General features: G+C 42.9%; 1 protein-coding gene across 8 annotated transcripts in view; it reads left to right on the forward strand.

The window, feature by feature from the left end:
- The window catches only part of LOC121545104 (sorting nexin-14), a 35,363-nt gene extending 9,466 nt beyond the window's left edge, over positions 1–25,897 (forward strand). For 4 of the 8 annotated variants that reach the window (XM_041855497.2, XM_041855500.2, XM_041855498.2 and 1 more), the window contains 17 exons: positions 1,329–1,484; positions 1,757–1,881; positions 3,857–3,915; positions 4,520–4,546; positions 5,947–6,079; positions 8,012–8,198; positions 11,667–11,750; positions 11,986–12,086; positions 14,163–14,274; positions 14,451–14,491; positions 14,766–14,885; positions 15,294–15,417; positions 15,693–15,857; positions 16,012–16,107; positions 16,414–16,505; positions 25,245–25,301; positions 25,590–25,897. In XM_041855497.2, the coding sequence (XP_041711431.1) occupies positions 1,329–1,484; positions 1,757–1,881; positions 3,857–3,915; positions 4,520–4,546; positions 5,947–6,079; positions 8,012–8,198; positions 11,667–11,750; positions 11,986–12,086; positions 14,163–14,274; positions 14,451–14,491; positions 14,766–14,885; positions 15,294–15,417; positions 15,693–15,857; positions 16,012–16,107; positions 16,414–16,505; positions 25,245–25,301; positions 25,590–25,634 (1,724 nt within the window). In that variant the 3' untranslated portion in view covers positions 25,635–25,897. Of the gene's footprint in view, positions 1–1,328; positions 1,485–1,756; positions 1,882–3,856; positions 3,916–4,519; positions 4,547–5,946; positions 6,080–8,011; positions 8,199–11,666; positions 11,751–11,985; positions 12,087–14,162; positions 14,275–14,450; positions 14,492–14,765; positions 14,886–15,293; positions 15,418–15,621; positions 15,858–16,011; positions 16,108–16,413; positions 16,506–25,244; positions 25,302–25,589 lie in introns of those variants that run through there. The other 4 variants (XM_041855501.2, XM_041855502.2, XM_041855503.2 and 1 more) reach the window with 4 other exon arrangements.
- Positions 25,898–27,633: the final 1,736 nt, after the last annotated feature.

The following is a 27,633-nucleotide window of genomic DNA, read 5'->3' on the forward strand; positions in this document are numbered from 1 at the left end:
AATAAAATAACCTGGGCCAGATGGAATCCCTGTGGATATGTATTTGTTTTTCTGGAAAGAATTGGGCCTACTTCGATTCAAAAGGGTTCATTCAGGAAATCCTTAAACACAGCTCTTATTTCACTGTTATTGAAAATGCCCAAAATCCTGTGTTGTGTTCTAGTTATTGTCGTTTATTAATTCAGATGATTTAAATAGTTAATGGCGATCAAACAGGATTTGTTAAGGGTCGCCTCGCCTCTAACAATCTAAGAAGACTATTACATATGATTCACTCTGCTCCAGGTTCAAATGGTTCTTCTTATCATTAGATGCTGAAAAGGCCTTTGATAGGCTAGAGTGGGAGTACATATGGATGGTACTGGACCATTTAGACCAGGGTGATACATTTAGAAACCTGATTTAAAGTTGTTTATGCTAATTCAGGTGCAATTGTGATGACTGGCACTAATTGCTCACTCTTCTTTCCTTTCTCTAGATAGGCTAGACAGGGTGATCATCTTTCCAGTTTACTCTTCATTCAGCAATCCAATGTTATTGAACCAATTACATCAATGATTCTCCTCATTTTATTTCGCTATATGCAGATGATGTCCTCTTGTTTTTGGACAACATCTCACAAACTCTACTATCTGTACTTGATTTATTTGCTAAATTTAGTAGCTTCTCCGGTTATAAAATTAACTGGCAAAAGTCTGCTTTGTTGCCCCTTAACAATTCCAATGACTCTGTGATAGCTTGTATATCCTGTGTTGAATACTTAAGATATCTTGGCATTGATATTGACAAGAAACTGGAAACAATTGTGACAAAGAATTACACTTTTTTTTCTTAAATAAGGTGGGGGGTGACTTAAATAGATGGACTCAGTCCCCAGTATCCTTCCAGTCTCGCATATCTGTAATAAAAATGAATGTGTTACCCGTATCATTCCTCTGTGCCAAGTGGCAAGATATTGGGATAGGCTTCATAGGGCAAGTTTCACTTTTATTTGGAATAGCTAAAGACCAATAATAAAATGATCGACCTTACAAAGACCCCAGTCTGCTGTTGGATGGGATGGATGGGATGGGATGGGGGGGGGGTTCTGAATTTGATCACTGGGCTTTTGTACTAAGAGCAATTCCTATATGGATAGACTCCATTAGTGACATATTTAGGGTTTATTTTCTAATTTGTTTTTATTTTATTTTAGTGGAATCGATTAGCAATAGTATCTATTGTTGCTTGGTAGGCTGTGCGTGTACTAATAGTTTGCTTCCGATTGTTGCCTAATCAACAGAACCCTGGGTTAACTCTAGTTTGACCTTTCCCTTCATCCCCACCAGAGGAATTCAACGACAAGATCCTGTGTCCGGAGCTGTCTGACTCTGAGATGCTGATGCTCCACGAGGAGGTGAAGAAGATCTACGAGACCTACTGCCTGGATGAGAGCATCGACAAGATCCGCTTTGACCCCTTCATTGTAGAGGAGATCAAAAATAGTGAGTCGTAGGGATCAAGTTTGTCATTTCCCATTAAGACACGATCTTTGTATTCATCATAGCTTTTGTCATAACTCAGTCATAGGTTTTTGTTATTTTCTCTTTGAGAACTTATAGTAACGTATCCTCTCCTTCAGATGTGCAGTTTAATATTGTATGTTCACCCTTATCAACAGAATGTCTATAAACACTGTTTATAAATAGCCATATGTACATTATTACAAATGGCCGCTTAGTTAGGTGATGCTCATGTGATAGGTTTCCCTCCCCAGTTGCTGAGGGCCCATATGCCGGGGTAGTGAAGCTGCAGACCATGCGCTGCCTGTTCGAGGCCTACGAGCACGTCCTGTCCCTGCTGGAGAACGTCTTCACCCCCATGTTCTGCCACAGCGACGAGGTCAGGACTAGGGTTGCAAAGGGAGGGTATATTACTGGAAACTTTCAAAGTTTACCAATAAACTACCAGAATTTTGGTATCTCTCAAGGATTTTATGTAATCTATCACAAGACATCTAGTACTTCAGATTACCACAGGTGTCTGTAATTGTCTCTGGCCCTCTTGTGTGGCCTTATCCCTTGTACTCTGAACAAAAATATAAACGCAACATGTAAAGTGTTGGTCCCATGTTTCATGAGCTGAAATAAAAGATCCCAGAAATGTTCCATACACACAAAAAGCTTATTTATCTCAAATTTTGTGCACAAATTTGTTTACATCCCTGTTAGTGAGAATTTCTCCTTTACGACGATAATCCATCCACCTGACAGGCGTGTCATATCAAGAAGCTGATTAAACGGCATGATCATTACACAGGTGCACCTTGTGCTGGGGACAATAAAAGGCCACTCTAAAATGTGCAGTTTTGTTACACAACACAATGCCACAGATGTTTTGACGGAGGGTGCAATTGGCATGCTGACTGCAGGAATGTCCATCAGACCTGTTGCTAGAGAATGGAATGTTCATTTCTCTACCATAAGCCGCCTCCAATGTCGTTTTAGAGAAATGGTAGTATGTCCAACCGGCCTCACAACCTCAGACCACGTGTATGGCTTTGTGTGGGCAGGCGGTTTGCTGATGTCAACGTTGTGAACAGAGTGCCCCATGGTGGCGGTGGGGTTATGGTATGGGCAGGCATAAGCTACAGACAACGAACACAATTGCATTTTATCGATGGCAATTTGAATGCACAGAGATACCGTGAAGAGATCCTGAGGCCCATTGTCGTGCCATTCATCCGCCGCCATCACCTCATGTATCAGACGGATAATGCACGTCCCCATGTCGCAAGGATCTGTACACAATTCCTGGAAGCTGAAAATGTCTCAGTTCTTCCATGGCCTGCGTACTCACCAGACATGTCACCTATTGAGCAAGTTTGGGATGCTCTGGATCGACGTGTACGACAGCATGTTCCAGTTCCCGGCAATATCCAGCCATTTGAAGAGAAGTGGGAAAACATTCCACAGGCCACAATCAACTGGCTCATCAACTCTATGCCAAGGAGATGTGTCGCGCTGCATGAGGCAAATTATTGTCACTAGATACTGACTGGTTTTCTGATCCCAACCCTACTTTTCTTTTTTTAAGGTATCTGTGACCAACAGAAGCATATCTGTATTCCCAGTCATGTGAAATCCATAGATTAGGGCCTAATGAATTTAATTAAATTGACTGATTTCCTTTATATGAACTGTAACTCTGTAAAATCTTTGAAATTGTTGCATGTTGCGTTTTATTTTTGTTCAGCATAAAATGTACAAATTAATGAAATACCATTTTTTTAAAATAAAAAAAGTCAAACTTTATCCTAAATATAAACCAACTTAGTGAATACCATTGGTGTTTAATAAGAGGGTTTCACCATAAAATATCATTTTTATATTTGTTATACACACCGGGGGGGAAAAAATATGTCCATATGTATTTGTTGTCAATGTTTTTGCGTCACACTGGTGGCAGTTGGTAAATTACAGGTAGCTTTGCAACCCTGGTCTCACACACACACACACACACACACGTGAGATCATGTCATCAATACTGGACACGCGACTGACCAATGAGCTTGTGCAGCAAGTCATCATACATTACACTACACAGATTCTCTCATTGCATTATCATACTGAAACATGAGGTGAAATAGTGTTGTCTTTTACCGATCCCTGAATACATAGAGTATCTGGAAAGTAGTTATTCGTAAGAGTCCTTAGATATCATGGTTAGGGCCTGGTGTTTTTCCTGTCCATGTCACATGATCAGGAAAAACTCTGGGCCCCAATCACGGTACTTTGTTCAGTGTTGAATAGAAAGTCAGGGAGGGGAGGAGGTCCTAATATGTGTGACTGGTTTCCTCCCTGCTCCTTTTCCCCAGTATTTCAGGCAACTGTTGAGGGGGGCCGAATCCCCTGCCAGGAACTCTAAACTGAGCAGGTGGGTGCTGTATTTCCATAGCCATAGAGCCGTGGTTGTATATATTGTGTCTGTCTATGTTCTGTATCTATTCTACCTTGGCTTGTCTTTACTGTGCACCCGTGGTGTCAGTAGACTAGTTAACCTCGATGGAAGGCACAGTTTAGATTTTTGGATCCTTTTTGTACTCACAAGTACACAAATTCTCCAATTAGGTAGTTGAATTTAGTTTTGGACCAAAGGGAAATCCGAAGCTCCTCTGTGCGATATTAACTCATTCACCAGGGTGTCTATCACAGGAGGTTGGTGGCACCTTAATTGGGGAGGACGGGCTCGTGGTAATGGCTGGAGCGGAAGAGTGGAATGGTATGAAATTCATCAAACACATGGTTTCCTTGTGTTTGATGCCATTCCATTCGCGCCGTTCCAGCCATTATTATGAGCCGTCCAGGTGTGTACAGATAACATTGGACTTATACTACTCAAGCTATAGACACTGTTATCTGTACACACCTGTATCACAGTGGCAAAGTTCAGTCAGTGTCTGTCGTCTGGTGGTGTGTTTTCATGGGGTGTTTGTGAGTGGCCTGTCATCCTTAACTCCTTGTGCCTGCTATTATTCCAGAAATAGCCTGAGTTTGGATGACATCCGGTGAGTATGCCCCTTCAGTATGGTGCTCAGCAACGGCTATCCATTGCCTAGTTAACACTGCACGCAAGATATGTAACTATACTTGCCTGAATGCAGTCTGAGGAAAAGAATGCTGCCTTTGTAACAAACTCGACAAACCCTTGTGGAGTTTAGTCTACTGTGCTATGTGTAATCAATCGCCTCCTTTTTATAACGCACATTGTTAAAGAAAAGTTATAAAAATGTATTTTTTGCACAGATCTGTGCTCCCTTGCAGCAAAAAGGAAGGGAGGGTGGGGAATGGTTCTTGTTCTCTCGTAGGAACAGTCTTTGTTATAAAGGCAGTGGTCAAGGCAGCATGGACTGGCTGTCAGAAAGGAGGAGGTGAACGAGGAGAATTTGAAGTAGAGAATGGCACTTTCTGCTTCGGCACCCCCATGCGTGAACACCGGCCCTGTCGCTAACCCCCTCCCCTTGTCTGTCTCTCTCTCACCAACTGCTCGCCTATATCCACCATCTTGGACTGTGCTTGTTTTTTTTGTCCATCCATCCCTCTGGATGTTCCATGCCTTACACACTGATGGCTCCCCGCTCTAAAGCTCCTGGGAGTGGGACTATGCCCAGAGCCCTGAGTCCCCGTCCAGCACCCCTGGTTCCTCCTCACCTGCATCTGTTAACCACCACCTTCATGTCCAGTCCATTGTTGCCCTCCCATCTGGCTCTTATGGCTGTCTAACCTCACGCCCTGGCTCGCTGAAGTAAGTCAGGGTCCATTGCGAGGCCTGTGTGTATCCTACATCCCACCCAACCCCACCGCTATACATCGCACTCGCCTCCCATCTCCTATGCATGGGTACTTGTCTTGTGGTGCTAATGTTTCTTGATTTGTTTGTCCATGTGTTCTGGATGAGTTCCCCTACTAGCATGGCCTCCTGGTTTGTGACCGTTATGGGTCTTTGTTTGAACGTGTCAATTTTGTGTTCATTTTTGATTCGGTTGACAACACAGTGTGTGGTTTCATCAGTCATTCACAAAGTGTCAGTGTTGTTGTAATTTTACTATTTTTTTTGGCTAAAGCAAAATTAGTTTGTTTTCAAATGAGTGTGATTTGAGTGTATACCCCAAGCCACTCTCATCCTATAATCTCATCAATGATTTTTCATCCATTCAATTCACTTCCATTTCATTAATCCGTTCAATTTACTGTTATCTGTGGTGTGCATTTTTCTGTGAGATGTCAATGAATTGTGACTGTGGTCTGATGTGGCTACCCTGGCTTCTACCTCCCCCACCTCAACCCCGAACGATATACAGTATCCCCTCCGTCTTCCAGTCTGCACCCACACTGCATGCGCTGTTCTGAAGCCATGCACAACTCCTGCATTGTCACTAAAATAAACAGTCTCTTCTTTGGCCTGCAGGAACACCTCGAAGCGGGGCGAGTCGTTCGGAATCAGCCGCATCGGCAGCAAGATCAAGGGGGTGTTCAAGAGCACCACAATGGAGGGAGCCATGCTGCCCTCTTACGGGTTGGTGGAGGGAGAGGATGATGTGGTGAGTACAGTGTGCGGCCACTGGGCTACAGTGTGGAGCCATGATTAGTTAGGATCGCACACTCCAGAAATGAAGGATTCATGGTAGAGGTGAATCTATGGAAGTCTTGGCAGATATGGTTTCTGTTGAATCCATATGGTATATGATGATGTTATTCTGCAGAGTGTACCTTGAATATGGAAGATGGGCTTGGGACTTTACTTTTTTGAAATTAATTCACCAGATTAGTAAGAGGAGGAGACTTTATGAAGCAATAAGGATAATAAATATTTATTTGCCAAGAAGAGTCATTTTTAAAGGTTGTGAGATTTCACTAACCTTTTCATTGGAAACCTGGTTAATAGATTACAGTTGCACGGTCAGGTAGATAAATAAACTGGAATGGGGGCCTGTTGACCCAATTTCTGTGGAATTTCAGTATCAGAGGTACTTTCTTTGTTCCTTGTCCTCCTCCCCAGTGCCCAACAACAACAACGTATGTTGATGTACTGGCCTGTATGTTTGCTTATTCAATACCATGATGTGTTTCTTTCTTTGTGCTAAGCATACAACAATCCTCAATTTCTACTTGAAATGGCAACACCCTGCAACAAATTCACTAAAGGGGTCATCTTTAGGGTTTCTGCTAAGAAAATATGTGACGTTGAACTCAACAAAAAATGGTTTATGATCATGTTTGATTCACTGACAGAGACCACTGCCCTGCCCCCTCTGACTATGTATCATTATCATCATTCCCACAGCGTTGCACAGCCGACCTCAGTATGTTGTTCTTCTTCTTCTCCTCCCAGAGCCTTCCGTAGCTCACCCACTAGATTAGTTCACATTCTAGCTATATTTTACCCCCACTAGAGCTGCTGTCAGTGAATACATCTCCCATTTTACATCCTGTACTACTTAGATGTCCTTTGTTTATTGTAGTAAGTCTTGTATATGTCACTCAATATCAGTGGACCTTTGCAGTGCGTTTCTCTTTTTACCTTGTTGTGGTTCTGTGCAGCTCCACACAAGCTTTACCATGTATGGGACCTCAGACCTGGGCACGTATTCACAAAGAGTTTCAGAGTAGGAGTGCTGATATACACAGTTTATTAGGTACACCCGTCTAGTACCGGTTCGCACCCCCCTTTGCCTCCAGAACAGCCTGAATTCTTATGTATAAGATATGCCATTTAGCTGACGCTTTTATCCAAAGTGACTTAGTCATGTGTGCATACATTTTACATATGGGTGGACCTGGAAATCGAACCCACTATCCTGGCATTGCAAGCGCCAAAGCCATGCTCTACCAACTGAGCTACAGAGGACCAATTCTTTGGGGCATGGATTCTACAAGGTGTTGGAAACATTCCACAGGGATGTTGGTCCATGCTGACGTGATGGCATCACGCAGTTGCTGCAGATTGGACGGCAGTACATTCATGCTGCGAACAGCCCATTCCATCTCATCCCAAAGATGCTCTATTGGGTTTGGTCAGCAGCAATGTTCAGATACACTGTGGCGTTCAATTGTTATTCAATTGGTATCAAGGGACCTAATGTGTGCCAGGAAAACATTATCTACACCACTGCCACCAGCCTGTACCATTGACACCAGGCAGGATGGGTCCATGGACTCATGCTGCTTAACCAAATACTGACTCTGCCATCAGCATGACGCAACAAAACTGAGATTTGTCGCACCAGGCAATGTTTTTCCACTCCTCAATTATCCAGTGTTGGTGATCGCGTGCCCATTGGAGCCGCTTCTTGTTTTTAGCTGATAGGAGTGGAACCCGGTGTGGTCGTCTGCTGCAATAGCCTACTCTGAGACCCTTTGTGAATAGAGGTCCAGATTCCATACAAACGTTTTGGCTGTCATGCATTGTCTTGACCTTTTACCCTCCCTGATCTCTGACCCCCCCTCTCTCTCTGTGGCTGGGCTCTTGTCAGGTGGAAGAGGCCATGATGGTTCTGGAGGATGACTCTCCCATGGAGGCCGTCAGTACCCCCAGCACCCCTCGCAATCTCTCAGCCTGGACCATCACCATCCCCTACATAGACTTCTACGATGATGACATCAAGAGGGAGAGGATCCCCGTGTTCTGTATTGACGTGGAGCGCAACGATAGGAAGGCAGGTGAGACTCACAGGCTGGTCTGGGATCAGTGTGGTCTACAGGTGAAACCAATACTACTGATAATGTACAGTGGGGAAAAAAAGTATTTAGTCAGCCACCAATTGTGCAAGTTCTCCCACTTAAAAGATGAGAGAGGCCTGTAATTTTCATCATAGGTACACGTTAACTATGACAGACAAATTGAGAAAAGAAAATCCAGAAAATCACATTGTAGGATTTTTAATGAATTTATTAGCAAATTATGGTGGAAAATAAGTATTTGGTCACCTACAAACAAGCAAGATTTCTGGCTCTCACAGACCTGTAACTTCTTCTTTAAGAGGCTCCTCTGTCCTCCACTCGTTACCTGTATTAATGGCACATGTTTGAACTTGTTATCAGTATAAAAGACACCTGTCCACAACCTCAAACAGTCACACTCCAAACTCCACTATGGCCAAGACCAAAGAGCTGTCAAAGGACACCAGAAACTCAATTGTAGACCTGCACCAGGCTGGGAAGACTGAATCTGCAATAGGTAAGCAGCTTGGTTTGAAGAAATCAACTGTGGGAGCAATTATTAGGAAATGGAAGACATACAAGACCACTGATAATCTCCCTCGATCTGGGGCTCCACGCAAGATCTCACCCCGTGGGGTCAAAATGATCACAAGAACAGTGAGCAAAAATCCCAGAACCACACGGGGGGACCTAGTGAATGACCTGCAGAGAGCTGGGACCAAAGGAACAAAGCCTACCATCAGTAACACACTACGCCGCCAGGGACTCAATCCTGCAGTGCCAGACGTGTCCCCCTGCTTAAGCCAGTACATGTCCAGGCCCGTCTGAAGTTTGCTAGAGTGCATTTGGATGATCCAGAAGAGGATTGGGAGAATGTCATATGGTCAGATGAAACCAAAATAGAACTTTTTGGTAAAAACTCAACTCGTCGTGTTTGGAGGACAAAGAATGCTGAGTTGCATCCAAAGAACACCATACCTACTGTGAAGCATGGGGGTGGAAACATCATGCTTTGGGGCTGTTTTTCTGCAAAGGGACCAGGACGACTGATCCGTGTAAAGGAAAGAATGAATGGGGCCATGTATCGTGAGATTTTGAGTGAAAACCTCCTTCCATCAGCAAGGGCATTGAAGATGAAACGTGGCTGGGTCTTTCAGCATGACAATGATCCCAAACACACCGCCCGGGCAACGAAGGAGTGGCTTCGTAAAAGAAACATTTCAAGGTCCTGGAGTGGCCTAGCCAGTCTCCAGATCTCAACCCCATAGAAAATCTTTGGAGGGAGTTGAACGTCCGTGTTGCCCAGCGATAGCCCCAAAACATCACTGCTCTAGAGGAGATCTGCATGGAGGAATGGGCCAAAATACCAGCAACAGTGTGTGAAAACCTTGTGAAGACTTACAGAAAACGTTTGACCTGTGTCATTGCCAACAAAGGGTATATAACAAAGTATTGAGAAACTTTTGTTATTGACCAAATACTTATTTTCCACCATAATTTGCAAATAAATTCATTAAAAATCCTACAATGTGGTTTTCTGGATTTTTTTTTCTCATTTTGTCTGTCATAGTTAACGTGTACCTATGATGAAAATTACAGGCCTCTCATCTTTTTAAGTGGGAGAACTTGCACAATTGGTGGCTGACTAAATACTTTTTTCCCCCACTGTATATGGGTCTAAAGCGCTTTTTTGACTAGGTTCAAATCTACAATGGCTAAACAAGGCTGTTCTACACACCATTAGCACAGGATTAAATTCGGCTTCATGATCTAATATCATGCTGCCTGTCGCTGACATAATGTAAGTCACTCATCAGAGAACTTCCTCTGTGTTCTGTCAGTCATTGACAGATTTACAGTTTTTCTTTCCATCAAATGTTTCAAATACCTTAAGCTTCCCACTAATTGCAAAACAGATACACAAGGGATGATTTTGCAGAGATATTTACAATATGTAGGCCTACTGTACAGTTTCTTCAGAAAGTATTCACACCCCTTGACTTTTTCCACATTTTGTTGATGTAGCCAGAATTTAAAATGGATTAAATATATATATTTTTTGTGTCTCTGGCCTATACACAATACCCCATAATGTCAAAGTGGAGTTATGTTTTTAAGTTGGGTTATGTTTTTAAAAATGAAAAGCTGAAATGTCTTTAAGTCAATAAGCATTCAACCCCTTTGCTATGGCAAGCCTAAATTTAAGTTCAGGAGTAAAGAATTTGCTTAACAAGTCACATAATAAGTTGCATGGACTCACTCTGTGTGAAATGATAGTGTTTAATATTATTTTTGTACCCCACACATAAAATGATCTGCAAGGTCCCTCAGTCGAGCAGTGAATTTCAAACACAGATTCAACCACAAAGACCAGGGAGGTTTTCCAATGCCTCGCAAAGAAGGGCACCTATTGGTAGATGGTTAAAAAAAAAAGCAGACATTGAATATTTCCCTTTGAGCATGGTGAAGTTATTCATTACACTTTGGATGGTGTATCAATACACCAAGTCACTACAAAGATACAGGTGTCCTTCCTAACTCAGTTGACGGAGAGGAAGGGATTTCACCATGAGGCCAATGGTGACTTTAAAACAGTTAGAGTTTAATGGCCACAATACTAACCTAAATAGAGTGAAAAGAAGGAAGCCTGTACAGAATAAAAAATATTCCAAAAAGAAATGTGGCAAAGAAATTAACTTTGTCCTGAATACAAAGCTTTATGTTTGGATCAAATCCAACGCAACACATCACTGAGTACCACTCATCATATTTTCAAGCATGGTGGTGGCTGCATCATGTTGTGGGTATGCTTGTCATCGGCAAGGACTAGGGAGTTTTTTTATGATAAAAAGAAACAGAAAGAGCTAAACTCAGGCAAAATCCTAGAGGAAAACCTGGTTGTCTGCTTTCCAACAAACACTGGGAGACAAATGTACCTTTCAGCAGGACAATACACAAGGCCTAAAACACAAGGCCAAATATACACTGTAGTTACTTACCAATATGACATTGAATGTTCCTGAGTGGCCTACTTACAGTTTTGACTTAAATCGACTTAAAAATCTATGGCAAGACTTGAAAATGGCTGTCTAGCAATGATCAACGACCAACTTGACAGAGCTTGAAGAATTTTAAAAAGAATAATGTGCAAATATTGTGCAATCCAGGTGTGCATAGCTCTTAGAGACTTACTCAGAAAAACTCACAGCTGTAATCGCTGCCAAAGGTGATTCTAACATGTCGGGGGTTGAATAATTATCTAATCAAGATAGTATATTAGTGTGTTATTCCAAATGTTAGATTTTTTCTTCCACTTTGACATTAGAGTATTTTGTGTAGATGTTGTGCAATTAAATCCATTCAATCCCACTTTGTAACACAACAAAATGTGGAAAAAGTCAAGGGGTACTTTCTGAAGACACTGTCCACTCTTAATATTGATTTATTTTCCCCCTTTGTATTTCACAGTGGGTCATGAGACCGAGCACTGGTCTGTATACAGAAGATATCTGGAATTTTATGTCCTCGAATCAAAACTCACTGAGTTTCATGGTAAGTACATGTTTTGGATGATTTCTTCAGGTTTCTGGTCCTGTAACCACTCATCGTCCATTGTAAATTAACAGCCAGAACATATGAATCTCGAACATCGGCCAAATGTTTCTTCTCACACTGAATAATTCCACCCATTTCTAAGAATAGTTATAACAATATATTCACATTGTTTGATTGTCTTCAAGCCTTCACATCCAGGAAATGTTTTTGTTTTGCTCCTTTGTCACAACAGGCTCATTCCCAGACGCCCAGCTGCCTTCCAAAAGAATCATCGGCCCCAAGAACTATGAGTTCCTGACCTCCAAGCGGGAGGAGTTCCAGGAGTACCTTCAGGTAGGTAGTCATTATGGACTGAACAAGCTCCGGGGTGAAGTTTCCCCTAGGTACATATGTAGGATCAGCTTGCCCTCCCCGACTCCTAATCTTAAACATTAATAAGGAAAATACAAAATTGACCCAAGATCAGCGTCTAGGGGAAACTTCACCTTGCACCAGTAAACAACAGAGAGACCATGCTTAGGAAATAGCTGGTCTGTCTCCCAATGGATATACAGTGGGGAGAACAAGTATTTGATACACTGCCGATTTTGCAGGTTTTCCTACTTACAAAGCATGTAGAGGTCTGTAATTTTTATCATAGGTACACTTCAACTGTGAGAGACGGAATCTCATACAAAAATCCAGAAAATCACATTGTATGATTTTTAAGTAATTAATTTGCATTTTATTGCATGACATAAGTATTTGATCACCTACCAACCAGTAAGAATTCCGGCTCTCACAGACCTGTTAGTTTTTCTTTAAGAAGCCCTCCTGTTCTCCACTCATTACCTGTATTAACTACACCTGTTTGAACTCGTTACCTGTATAAAAGACACCTGTCCACACACTCAATCAAACAGACTCCAACCTCTCCACAATGGCCAAGACCAGAGCGCTGTGTAAGGACATCAGGGTTAAAATTGTAGACCTGCACAAGGCTGGGATGGGCTACAGGACAATAGGCAAGCAGCTTGGTGAGAAGGCAACAACTGTTGGCACAATTATTAGAAAATGGAAGAAGTTCAAGATGACGGTCAATCACCCTCGGTCTGGGGCTCCATGCAAGATCTCACCTCGTGGGGCATCAATGATCATGAGGAAGGTGAGGGATCAGCCCAGAACTACACGGCATGACCTGGTCAATGACCTGAAGAGAGCTGGGACCACAGTCTCAAAGAAAACCATTAGTAACACACTACGCCGTCATGGATTAAAATCCTGCAGCGCACGCAAGGTCCCCCTGCTCAAGCCAGCGCATGTTCAGGCCCGTCTGAAGTTTGCCAATGACCATCTGGATGATCCAGAGGAGGAATGGGAGAAGGTCATGTGGTCTGATGAGACAAAAATAGAGCTTTTGGTCTAAACTCCACTCGCCGTGTTTGGAGGAAGAAGGATGAGTACAACCCCAAGAACACCATCCCAACCGTGAAGCATGGAGGTGGAAAAATCATTCTTTGGGGATGCTTTTCTGCAAAGGGGACAGGACGACTGCACCGTATTGAGGGGAGGATGGAAGGGGCCATGTATCGCGAGATCTTGGCCAACAACCTCCTTCCCTCAGTAAGAGCATTGAAGATGGGTCGTGGCTGGGTCTTCCAGCATGACAACGACCCGAAACACACAGCCAGGGCAACTAAGGAGTGGCTCCGTAAGAAGCATCTCAAGGTCCTGGAGTGGCCTAGCCAGTCTCCAGACCTGAACCCAATAGAAAATCTTTGGAGGGAGCTGAAAGTCCGTATTGCCCAGCGACAGCCCCGAAACCTGAAGGATCTGGAGAAGGTCTGTATGGAAGAGTGGGCCAAAATCCCTGCTGCAGTGTGTGCAAACCTGGTCAAGACCTACAGGAAACGTATGATCTCTGTAATTGCAAACAAAGGTTTCTGTACCAAATATTAAGTTCTGCTATTCTGATGTATCAAATACTTATGTCATGCAATAAAAAGCAAATTAGTTACTTAAAAATCATACAATGCTTCTACATGCTACTACAATCTACATGCTTTGTAAGTAGGAAAACCTGCAATATCGGCAGTGTATCAAATACTTGTTCTCCCCACTGTATGTCAGCTTATGTAGTGGCTGCAGTTAGAGTAGAGGCTAGAGAGGCGTATTAGTAACCAGAGGGTTTATGGTTCAAATCCCAGGGCTGCTGGGGTCAGAATCTACCACTAAACCCCAAATATAGGGTTACTGTGGTTGACCCTGAACTGGTTCCAGCCTCTCAAGTGTGTATGCTGCCTCAGGGGGTGGGGAGCCTAGGACACATTTCCATTGTTACAAATGAATAACAAAGTGCTACTCTATGTCAGCCCTCTATGAATCTGTCAACAAAGTGAAGATTGTTGGATCTTTCTGTTTATTTTCCAGAAACTGCTCCAACACCCTGAGCTGAGCAACAGTCAACTGCTAGCAGACTTCCTCTCCCCTCACAGTATGGACTCTCAGTTTGTGGACAAGATGCTCCCTGATGTCAATCTAGGTATGCAACGCTGGCCAAGTAGCCTAGTCTCAGATCTGTTTGTGCCGTCTTGCCAACTCCTATGGTCATTGTAACGTGGCCAAGAGTTCAATGTTAATAACATCTCTCACAACCTGCTCTCCTGTTGAACTCCTTGTTGAACTCATTTGAGTTTAACATTGTTTATTTTGCCACAGGGAAGATCATCAAATCAGTGCCCAGCAAACTGATAAAAGAAGTAAGTCATGCATTTTCGACTTGGATTGGGAAAGAACGTTGTGGCAGCATCCTTGTAAAATAATTCCTGAGATAGTAATTTAGGAATGTAAGCCAAACATGCCTTTGGAATCCACCTATAAGTCATGTCAGCTATGTTATTATAGTATACCAGTTGAAATAAATGGGAACAGCAGGGATCCAGTGACTCAAATGTCACATAACACATTTTAACTGTTTAAGAGTGCTTTCACAGTAACCTATAAGGAATCTCCCCTGTGTTTCTTCCATCTCAGAAAGGGCAGCATTTGGAGCCATTCCTCAATTCCTTCTTTGACTCCTGTGAATCGCCCAAGCCCAAACCCAGCCGGCCAGAGCTGACCATCCTCAGTCCCACGTCAGAGAATGACAAGAAGGTGGGCTCACACTACACCTGGGTCTAAATAGTATTTATTTCCTTTCAAATATTTTAGGTGCGCTTGATTTGGCTTACCTAGCCTGCTGGGTTGGGGTGGGGGAAGGTTTGACCTTGCACTATTTCATTGGTTCCATTAGACTGGGGAAGCTAAATCAAATACACATTAAATATTTGGAAGAGAAGCAAATACTTTTATCGACCCGTCTCTGGCATGCACAGACTCCCATACTCACACACACTTACTTCAGTTGACAAGTTTTTTAGTTAGGAGAGCTGCTTGATCGTTCAGCCAAATTGGAACAGATCCTTGAAATATAACTCCACTGCTGGATGTGTTTTTACATGTTGTTATTTTGTTATTCCCCTCCATTTTAAAGTGTTGTTGACCTTTGTTTGAACTCCCTAGCTCTTCAATGAACTATTCAAGAACAACGCCAACCGATCAGAGAGCACAGAGAAGAAACATAACCAGAACTACTTCATGGAGATGATCACTGTGGAAGGGGTGTATGACTACTTGATGTTTGTGGGTAAGTCGGCTCCACCCATAGCATTTGTCCATCCAGCGACAAAGTAGTGCAGGAATATAACGCTCAATACTAAATTGGTCTCTACTAGGTACTAGTGGAGATATGAGAGAATTAAGTAGTTGTAAACAACATGGCGGACATTTTATCTAGCCAATCAGAGGATAAATCTGTGTTATTACCACCTTTGTTCCTATACCTATTTAGGAAATCGATAAGGGATTGGGTGGAACCTAGCATCTCATCATCACTCTCCCACTGCGTACTGTCATTGGCAGGTCGAGTGGTCTTCCGCATCCCTGATTGGCTGCACCACCTGCTGATGGGCGGGAGGATCCTGTTAAAGAACACCCTGGAGGCGTACACGGACCACTACCTGCAGCATAAACTAGACAAGGTGTTCCAGGAGCACCGCCTGGTTTCCCTCATCACCCTGCTCAGAGGTCGCTAGCTTACCGCCGACCTTCTACTGTTTTTTTCTTCCAATTATACTATTTTCTATTATTATCCTTCTATTTTGTAAAAGAAAATTCTAAACAAAAGCAATGAGTGATATGACTCCTATTTTGATGTGTGTGTATTCGTGTGATGTACTAGATGCTGTGTTCTGTGAAAACAGTGAGCCACGGTCCTTGGCAGATAAGCAGAAAAGGTCCAAGAAGACCTTTGAGGAGATGAGGAAATACATTCCAGGTCCTTAGTAGATCTCTTAAGGCCTATTATAAAACATATTGCCATGAATTGTCTCTAGTTCTGGCAGTGTATTCTGACAAGTATTTGAAATGTGAAATAAATAATATTCAGTGAATGGAGTTTAGATGGTTTTGTGAAGTTAAAGTGGGAATCTTGGCTAGGACTATTAGGTCTTCTTTTGGGTTTTATGTAGTTGAAAAGCTGTTTTTAATTGCTATTAAGTCAACAAAAAAACATTATTAATTGAAAACAGTCAGAAGTCAATTGATTTGACCCTCTAAGATGACATGAGTGTTTTCCCTTCAGAATTCCTGGGCAAGTGTATTGGAGAAGAGGCCAGGTACGAGGGGGTGCGCTTGCTCTTCGATGGACTACAACAGCCAGTTCTTAACAAACAGGTACTACAACGCAGCGAGGCATCTAAAGTTACAACTAGCATCACACAAAGTACAGGAGAATGCAGGGTTGAAAAGAATGCTATCATACAGTGCCTTGCAAAACTATTCATCCCCCTTGGCATTTTTCCTATTTTGTTGCATTACAACCTGTAATTGAAATTGATTTTTATTTGGATTTCATGTAATGGACATACACAAAATAGTCCAAATTGGTGAAGTGAAATGAAAAAAATTACTTGTTTCAAAAAATTCTAAAAAATAAATAGCGGAGAAGTGGTGCGTGCATATGTATTCACCCCCTTTGCTATGAAGCCCCTAAATAAGATCTGGTGCAACCAATTACCTTCAGAAGTCACAGAATTAGTTAAATAAAGTCCACCTGTGTGCAATCTAAGTGTCACATGATCTCAGTATATATACACCTGTTCTGAAAGGCCCCAGAGTCTGCAACACCACTAAGCAAGGGGCACCAACAAGCAAGCGGCACCATGAAGACCAAGGAGCTCTCCAAACAGGTCAGGGACAAAGTTGTGGAGAAGTACATATCAGGGCTATAAAAAAATATCAGAAACTTAGAACATCCCACGGAGCACCATTAAATCCATTATTTAAAAATGGAAAGAGTATGGCACCACAACAAACCTGCCAAGAGAGGGCCGCACACCAAAACTCACGGACCAGTCAAAGAGGGCATTAATCAGAGAGGCAACAAAGAGACCAAAGATAACCCTGAAGGAGCTGCAAAGCTCCACAGCGGAAATTGGAGTATCTGTCCATAGGACCACTTTAAGCCGTACGCTCCACAGAGCTGGGCTTTACGGAAGAGTGGCCAGAAAAAAGCCATTGCTTAAAGAAATAAATAAGCAAACACGTTTGGTGTTCGCTGTGACGACCCTCCCACTCTGTCTGCCGTATTCTCTCTTTGCTCTTGTTTCCTTATTAGGATGCCGGTGGGCGGAGTTGGGGGGGTCGTCAGTTACATGGGAAACACCTGGGCCGGGTGTGTCCCAGGATAAATGGGCCTCTTCCACATTCATTGGGGAGACTCTCTCCAGGCAGTTACTTTGATCTTGGTTGTGATATTTTTGAGGCCTTTTTGGGTTGTTTGCTTTGGCACTTTTCAACACTTTTCCATATTACATTTATGCATGCAAACACTCACGTACACTACTGATTACTGATTACACACACCATTGTTATTTGATTTAGTTTACTTTAATTAATAAATATATACTTTGAGTACTCCTTGTCTCCACGTGTCTCCCTTTTGTTACGAACTTGAGCCGGTTCGTGACAAGTGGGGGCTCGTCCGGGATTTTGAACTGGTTGTGTTTGGGAGAACGTGGAGTTAATGTCCAATTCTGTAGGGTTTTTCTTTGTAAATTTTGTTAGTTTGTTTGAGTTTGATAGGCCAGTATTGGTTGCCTTTGGGTTTTGTACTGCGTTGGAGAGAGTACATTGGTTAGTTTCCAGTCCCTGCCCAGCCTGGAAACTCTTGCTCTACTCGCTGTTGGGACATCGGTCTGAGGTGAGTACAATCGGCTGTGTACCTCAGTGGGAGATTGGGTAGGGTAGTGACATTTGCTACCCGGAGCTATAGTTTTTTTCCCCCTGATAGGCTTAGTGACGTGTTTTGTTTTGGGATACGTTGGGCATGGTTAAATGTTTGTTATTTTTGTGTGGTGTCAGTGGACTGAGCAGTTGTCTCGGGGGCACATCCGTGGCTTGGGGAAATCTACCAGCGTGCTGGGGGGTTTAATTCCTTGCCAGCGGGCTACAGTGCGTAATTACCCACCGCAAATCTGCACGAAGACTAGGGTTGAGTTATTGTAGGTTTTGGGGAAGCTCCATATCCCAGCTCTTTTCTGTGGTGCTCGGTGTGATTGTATTTTCTCTTGTGTCTGGTGTGCTCAGCAGAGGGGTTGAGCAAGATTATTATGATATATATATATTTAATTTTTTTTCCCCTGATTATGGCGTCTAATGTAGACGAGTTCATTCGCTTTCCATCAGAAGAACTGTTAGAATTATGTACTAAAGAACAGCTGTTGAAGGTTGCTGAACACTACAAGGTTGAAATTAGTGATAAACGTCTAAAAAATTCTATTAGGTTAATATTGAAGGCCAATTTGATGGAGAGTGGTATTCTGGATGTTACCACTGGGGCAGCCTCTGCTGAGGACACGTTGTCTCCCCGATATGTTACAATGACCGCTCCATCGGTTAGTCATAGTAGTCTTCTTTTTGAACAGCAGAAGGAACTGCTTCTGTTACAGCTAGAGCATGAACAAGCTAAAATGGAGCATGAACAAGCTAAAATGGAGCATGATCGTGTAAAATATGAAAGGGAATTGGAATTTAAACAGGATATGGAGCGTGCTAAAATCAAGCTGCAACAAGAGCGACTAGAGTTGGTTAGGGAAGGAAAGCTCTCAGGGGAGAGTTTGCTCTGGGAAGGTGACCCAGAGTTACCTAGGGGTCGTTCCTCTTTTGGTCGTAATCTAGAGACATTTGATGTTGTAGGGAATTTACGGTTGGTGCCCCAGTTTAATGAAAAGGACCCGGAGACATTCTTTTCGTTGTTTGAGCGTGTTGCTGACGCTAGGAGTTGGCCTGATTCTGATCGCACTTTGATGTTGCAGTGTGTGCTGACTGGTAAAGCGCAAGAAGCATATTCAGCTCTTAGCGTAGCAGACAGTGTTAGTTATGAGAAGGTTAAAACGGCTGTGTTACAGAGTTACGAATTGGTCCCTGAGGCTTACCGCCAACGATTTAGAACTTTAAAAAGGGATGATCAGCAGACTCATGTTGAGTTTGCGCGAATATTATCTTCACAGTTCAATCGCTGGTGTTCTGCCTCTGCAGTTATGACTTTCCAAGGGCTGTGTGATCTGATTATGTTAGAACAATTTAAGGACACAATCCCTGATCGTATAGCGACGTACATTAACGAACGAAAAATAAAGACTGTTGCTGAAGCTGCGGTTTTGGCAGATGAATATGTGTTGACTCACAAAAATGTTTTTGCCGAACCCCGTATTCGGAGTGAGTGGGGGGCGTTCGCAGAGATTTGGGCCTCGCTCGCCGAGATACTTCGGTTCCCGGGCAGAGTTTCATTCAAATAGGGTTGAGCCTGATACCCGTGGTAAAACTGACGTTGGTCAAGAGTGTCACTACTGTCAAGAATTAGGTCATTGGAAAAATGAATGTCCGATTCTTAGATCTAGGGGTAAATTCAGTACAGGTGCTTATGGTAAATCGAGGCCTGCAGCGTTAGCCGCGCCTGTTCCACATCAGTTCACTCATGACGCATTGTCTCCCTGCCCGGAGCCAGGTGAAGGGTTATATTGATCCCGACTATTTACCTTTCGTTACGGAGGGTTTTGTGTCTATGGTAGGAAGTAAGAACCTAGTGCCAGTAAAGATCCTAAGAGACACAGGTGCCTCTGAATCATTTGTGTTGGAGTCTGTGTTACCCTTCTCTGCGGAGACTGATTCGGGGAATAGTGTTCTAATCAGGGGAATAGGTTTGAACACTCTGTCAGTTCCATTGCATAAACTGATGTTGGATTGTGGACTGGTGAAAGGTGAGGTTGTTGTGGGGGTGCGTCCTTCATTGCCTATTGAGGGTATTGACGTGATCCTTGGAAATAACTTGGCTGGGGAGCGTGTGTGGCCTATCGTGTCTCCATCTTTAGTGGTTTCCACTAAGCCGTCAATTGTAGGGATTCCTGATGAGAGTGCGCAGGATTTCCCAGAGGTGTTTTCTGCGTGTGCAGTGACGCGTTCTATGATCCATGACGATCTGGTCACGGAGCTGGCTAACGAGAATACCATAAAGAAGTCTGTTACTGTTTTTCCTGTTATCCCGTTATCTGTATCCCGCTCCGATTTAATCGAGGCGCAACGGACTGACCCTACATTAGAAGAGTTGCGGGACCAAATTGTGTCTGTGGAACAGTTGGGAGATGTCGCACAGGGCTATTTTCTCCAAGAGGAGGTCCTGATGAGAAAGTGGATGTCTCATGGTAGTTGTTTTCTGGGGGAGGCGATTAGTCAGGTTGTGGTACCAGTTAAGCTTCGTGAGTTAGTGTTGACAACTTCTCACAACGACGTTGCTGGGCATATGGGTGTGAGAAAAACCTACAATCGCATATTACGAAAATTTTTTTTGGCCAAGATTAAAGAGGGATGTTTCTGATTTCATCAAAACTTGTCACACCTGTCAATTAACTGGTAAACCTAATCAAGCTATTAAGCCGGTACCACTGTTCCCTATTCCTGTACTCAGTAACCCTTTTGAGTATCTGATTATTGACTGTGTTGGTCCTCTGCCTCGTTCCAGAAAGGGTAGTAATTATTTGTTGACTGTGATGTGTCAGACCACTAGGTTTCCTGCTGCCTATCCTCTCAGGTCTATCACGACTAAGTCTGTGTTAAAAGCTTTGACTCAGTTTTTCTCACTGTTTGGAATCCCTAAGGTCATTCAAAGTGATCAAGGATCTAATTTCACCTCTAATCTCTTTGGACAGGTTCTCCAACAACTCCATATTAAACACAACTTGGCTAGCGCTTATCATGCCCAAAGTCAAGGAGCACTGGAACGTTTCCATCAAACGCTTAAGTCTTTGTTGAGATCTTATTGTACTGAGATGGATAAGGATTGGGAGGAGGGGTTGCCTTGGTTACTGTTAGCTGCTAGGGAGGTTTCACAGGAGAGCACAGGTTTTAGCCCAAATGACCTAGTGTTTGGACATAAGGTGCGTGGGCTTTTATCTGTTCTCCAGGATGACTGGAAGTCTCCCGAGCCTCCTCAGTCCCTGTTATCATATGTGTGTGATTTTCGGCGACGCTTGTATGCCGCTGGTGAAATGGCTAAAGAGAAGCTATCATCTTCACAGGACAGGATGAAGAGCATATATGATCGGCGAGCTGAGCCTCGTCACTTTAGTCCAGGTGATCAGGTTCTGGCTCTGCTGCCAATTGTTGGTTCTCCTTTTCAAGCCAAGTTTCAAGGTCCATATACAGTGGTGCGCCAGGACACTGAGCAAAATTATCTAGTTGCCACTCCAGAACGGAGGAAAGCACATCAACTGTGCCATATAAATTTGTTAAAACCCTATTATGCACGTTCCTCTGAGACTGAACAGGGGGAGTCTACAGAGGACGGTAAGGCTGTTCTTTTGGCTGATACTGTTTATTTCCTGGATTCTGGTCATGCTAGGTCTGTGCAGGAGCAGGAAGATGTTTCTGGTCCCGACGATTGCATACTGCAGGGTAGATTGAAGAATTCAGAGACACTGGAGATTTTAGATAGTCTTCTTACTCATCTACCTGTTGATGGGCGGAAAGAGATGGTGGGTCTGATTCGGAGATTTCCAGGGTTGTTTTCTGATACACCAACACGTACAAACTTAATAGAACATGATATTGACATTGGAGATGCTGACCCCATTCGTCAACGGTTCTATAGAGTTTCTTCAGAGAAACTGCGTTGTCTGGATGCTGAGGTCAGGTACATGCTGGAGAGTAAAATAGCAGAGCCTTCTTTCTCCAGTTGGGCTTCTCCCTGTATCTTGGTCAGTAAATCGGATGGAACAAACAGATTTTGTACGGACTACCGTAAGGTAAACGATGTCACTAAGCCGGATTCATTTCCTCTTCCTCGGATGGAGGACTGCGTTGATCAAGTCGGGCGCAGCTAAGTTTGTGAGCAAATTTGACCTGTTAAAGGGCTATTGGCAGGTGCCACTGACGAGTAGGGCACGTGAAATCTCTGCCTTTATTACACCTTTTGGTCTGTACTCGTATTCGGTTATGAGTTTCGGGCTGCGTAATGCGCCTGCAACTTTTCAGCGACTTATGAACAGGGTTGTCTCTGGTCTGGCCGGGTGCGCTGTTTATCTGGACGATGTAGTGATATATGCAGATACTTGGGAGGAACATCTGTCCCGTATTCAAGCCTTGTTCGAACGTCTGGCTGCGGGTCGTCTCACGATAAATTTGGCTAAATGTGAGTTTGCTCAGGCGACTGTGACATACCTTGGAAAGGTGGTTGGGCAGGGTGAAGTGCGTCCTGTTCGGGCTAAAGTGGTAGCTATTGATGCTTTTCCACTACCAACTACTAAAAAGGAACTGATGCGTTTCTTGGGAATGATTGGGTATTATCGTGGTTTTTGTAGGAACTTCTCTACTGTGGTCGCTCCCTTGACAGATTTGCTGAAAGCTAAGGCTGTGTACGTATGGTCTTCTCATTGTCAACAGGCTTTCGAAGATGCAAAGAGGTTGCTTACTTCAACTCCGGTACTGGCTGCTCCTCGTGTGGATTTGTCATTTACCTTGCAGGTGGATGCTAGTCATGTGGGGGGCGGGTGCAGTGTTGCTGCAAGCAGATGTGGCTGGGGTTGAGAGGCCTGTTAGTTTCTTTTCCAAAAAGTTTAACCATTATCAGTTGAACTATTCTGTCATTGAAAAAGAAGCATTAGCACTTATATGGGCGCTACAACACTTTGAAGTGTATGTTGGGTCGGGTGTAGTACCTATTGTGGTTTACACCGACCATAACCCTCTCACATTTTTGAGGTCCATGAGGTGTCCTAATCAGAGGATAATGAGATGGTGTTTATTTTTACAATCTTTCCATCTAGATGTGCGGCACATCCGGGGGACTGATAACGTGATTGCTGATGCGCTCTCTCGTGCGCCCTGTTCATGAATATTGATGTGACCGACCAGTGTTTGATTTTGTCATGTTCTATCTTTCCTGTTTGTCCCCTCCTAGTCTTGTGTTTTTCTTTCCTCTTAAAGGTTGCTTCCTGGGTAAAGGTTGCTGAGGTCTGGAGAGGAGGATGATGGGTGGGGCAAGTGGAGGGGTGAACATGTACAACTTGTCGGTTTGGGACGCAGGGGCTGGTACGTTGGGCCGGGGGTCCTTGTTGGTCCCCGGTCTTATGGGGGGTGTGACGACCCTCCCACTCTGTCTGCCGTATTCTCTCTTTGCTCTTGTTTCCTTATTAGGATGCCGGTGGGCGGAGTTGGGGGGGTCGTCAGTTACATGGGAAACACCTGGGCCGGGTGTGTCCCAGGATAAATGGGCCTCTTCCACATTCATTGGGGAGACTCTCTCCAGGCAGTTACTTTGATCTTGGTTGTGATATTTTTGAGGCCTTTTTGGGTTGTTTGCTTTGGCACTTTTCAACACTTTTCCATATTACATTTATGCATGCAAACACTCACGTACACTACTGATTACTGATTACACACACCATTGTTATTTGATTTAGTTTACTTTAATTAATAAATATATACTTTGAGTACTCCTTGTCTCCACGTGTCTCCCTTTTGTTACGAACTTGAGCCGGTTCGTGACATCGCCAAAAGGCATGTGGGAGACTCCCCTAACATATGGAAGAAGGTACTCTGGTCAGATTAGACTAAAATTTAGCTTTTTGGCCATCAAGGAAAACACTATGTCTGGCGCAAACCCAACACCTCTCATCACCCCGAGAACACCATCCCCACAGTGAAGCATGGTGGTGGCAGCATCATGCTGTGGGGATGTTTTTCATCTGCAGGGACTGGGAAACTGGTCAGAATTTAAGGAATGATGGATGGTGCTAAATACAGGGAAATTCTTGAGGGAAACCTGTTTCAGTCTTTCAGAGATTTGAGACTGGGACGGAGGTTCACATTCCAGCAGGACACTGACCCTAAGCATACTGCTAAAGCAACACTCAAGTGGTTTAAGGGAAACATTTAAATGTCTTGGAATGGCCTAGTCAAAGCCCAGACCTCAATCCAATTGAGAATCTGTGGTATGACTTAAAGATTGCTGTACACCAGCGGAACCCATCCAACTTGGAAGGAGCTGGAGCAATTTTGCCTTGAAGAGTGGGCAAAAATCCCAGTGGCTAGATGTGCCAAGCTTATAGAGACATACCCCAAGATACTTGCAGCTGTAAATGCTGCAAAAGGTGGCTCTGCAAAGTATTGACTTTGGGGGGGGTGAATAGTTATGCACGCTCAAGTTTTCTGTTTGTTTTGTCTTATTTTTTTATTTGTATCACAAGAAGAAAAAAAAAATCATCTTCAAAGTGGTAGGCATGTTGTGTAAATGAAATGATACAAACCCCCCCAAAATCCATTTTAATTCCAGGTTGTAAGGCAACAAAATGGGAAAAATGCCAAGGGGGGGTGAATACTTTTGCAAGCCACTGTATATCATTGTTTCAAATGCACGAAAACTGACTTGGTTGAAGTGTGAAAGCTCATTAGGGTCCTCATGCCTTGTAGGGTCCTTACTAGGGTCCTCAGCCATTGTAGGGTCCTTACTAGGGTCCTCAGGCATTGTAGTAGTTGGAGGCTTGTGAAGGCCAGTTGGTCAGTGACTTGTTATCCTACATGTAAACACCGGAAAGGCAGCCTATTTTTATTGTTATTGTTATTTATCAGACAGACCATGTGTAACATGAGTATGAGGTTGCTATATACCGTAGCTCATTTTCATCTGTGTCCCTGGGCAGCTAACATAAAACATAATGAGAACGGTGTGTTTAGTACAGTACACTGTACTACATAGTTTACCACAATGTATTGCGTCTTTTAAGGGTTGTTAATCTAGACTGTATGATTTAAACGGCAGTAAACACATTTTAGATCAGTGATGAAAAATCCAATTTAGGAAGTGTCAGAGTTTCATTGTATTCATTCTAATAATCCCCCTGCATCATTTTTCCTCAGTTGACTTATGTCTTACTGGACCTGGCTCTTCTAGAACTGTTTCCTGAACTGAACAAGGTAAATATATTATTTCAATTTAACTTCAAAAGGGAGACGGCAGCATGTCTGGTAAGAGGTGCGTTGGAACATGAATTTCGAATTACAAGATGTTTCTGTACACTACTTACTTGAAATGTTTAATTCACTTTATTGAAAGGCCTACATTTTGGTCTACCAACCGACAAGTATAAGTGCATTCAGTGTAAAAAGCCAGAACCGTCATCCTATAATAATTCTAGCAGTAATCATTGTTTATACATTGTATACATACTTTTAACATATGGATTTGATTTATTTTTTCTCCAGCAGCCGGGACAGAAGGAGACTCCTAACATGGCTCCATGGATGTAGCAAGAGGATGGGGACTCGCTTTAGTCTTTGCTTCATCTGTTTCATGTGCAATAGACTGTGTACATACAGCACTAAAACCATTGATACCGCTACACTTGTGATCATTTTTACTGTAAGCTGTGCTTAGCCTGTCATTTTTTACCATTGGCAATTTCCTAAGATACAGATTCGTAAAAGTATAACACTGGAAAAATGTGTTTGAAGATAAGCATGATTATGCTAATATAATATTTATTGATAAAATAAAAAAACATCCTGATGTTCATTGTTCCAGTTCCTGACTGGCAAGATTCATAACATTAATCCGACTACACTTGTCCATACTTGGTCACTGATTTTGTAAACCTCCCCACATGGTTTCTGTTTTCCTGTCTGGCCTATATCAATACGTGTTCAGGTCCATGACAAATTTTAGTCTGCACTCTGCGGTAGTCATTAGCAACATGCAGTCCTCCCTTCTCGGCAAGCCTTCGAAATAGGGACACTTTAATACCATGGGTATTTCAAAAACTGATGTGGGAGGGGATTCTTTAGATTCCTCCATCGGTCTGTCAACACTTGAGGTGAAACACAATGGCTCTCCCAGTCAGATGTACAGGACAGTCAGACTTACTTCATATACTGCATGCAAAGCCATTTGACATGTCAGTTCTTAATCTTTGAAATAATTTAGAGGTCTGAATATCAAAGTTTTAGCCTAAAATATTTCATAGTCCTTTACAAACATGTCAGTCAACATTACTAAATTACAAAAAATCTACAAGAAATATACATGGCTCTAGAAAAGTGACAAAACAACAAATGATTGGCAGTTTGTATCTTACCTGTACGTACAGGTAACTGCCAAAATAAAGGAAACACTTGAGTAAATTTAAGAATACAAAGTATATTGAAATAATAATAATAATATGCCATTTAGCAGACGCTTTTATCCAAAGCGACTTACAGTCATGCGTGCATACATTTTTTTTTGTGTATGGGTGGTCCCGGGGATCGAACCCACTATATTGAAAGCAGGTGCTTCCACACAGGTGTGGTTCCTGAGTTAATTAAGCCATTAACATCGCATCATGCTTAGGGTCATGTATAAAATGCAGATATAAATACATTATTTATTGATATAGTATACTTTGCTTTCTCGTAAACAGCAGCCTTTTTACAAAAATAGAAATACCGGTATGAGCTACACCACCAAAAAAAGCAGCCATATTGTAATCTTGTGGACAGTGTTTCTCCTAGGCATGTGGACAGGGCCCACAGCAGGCCTAGCAGTAACAGAGTCAGACAGTTGGTTTCTGAACTTATTGCGGCCCTCCACAGTTGGGTACACCAGCTTCATCTCAGTGATATAGTTGGAGAAAACAGAGCAGTCCACATCACCTATAGGCAAGACTTAAGAAAAGCAGAGTTTAATCCTCTTGCTATAGCAGGGTTAGATTGAATAATTTGATTTCAAACACATACCATTGGCTCACTGTGTGGCTTTGGGTCAGGCATCAAGTTTGCCACAGCCAATATTATCTAAAATGATATTTACATTTTAGTCATTTAGCAGACGCTCTTATCCAGAGCGACTTACAGTTAGTGAGTGCATACATTTTCATACTGGCCCCCTGTATTCATTAACAAGATAATTTACACCCGCTGTTAAGATGTTTACTGCATTTTAATGGCATATTTTCTAAGCCTGTGTGGCTTGCCATCTTTTGGTGCATTATGGCGCCATAAGCAAAGTCAACAAGTATTTAAAGCCTGTACTCGTGAAGCAATAATACACTTCTGTCAAGTACTCAAGTGTTCCTACAACTAGGAGGCTTTATTTACAAGTCCCTTCACAGATATTTACTGGAAATCGAATGCCATTTAGTTATTATTCTCTGAAATGTCATATATTACAGTCTTACAACAGCAGAGCCTCAGGTGACCAATACATAAGTATTTTTTCATGTGTGAAAAATGTTTAAGGAACGGTTGAGAAACAACTCTGAAGTGATTGACA

The sequence above is a fragment of the Coregonus clupeaformis genome, chromosome 29 (genome assembly GCF_020615455.1).
Source record: "Coregonus clupeaformis isolate EN_2021a chromosome 29, ASM2061545v1, whole genome shotgun sequence".
NCBI lineage: Eukaryota > Metazoa > Chordata > Actinopteri > Salmoniformes > Salmonidae > Coregonus > Coregonus clupeaformis.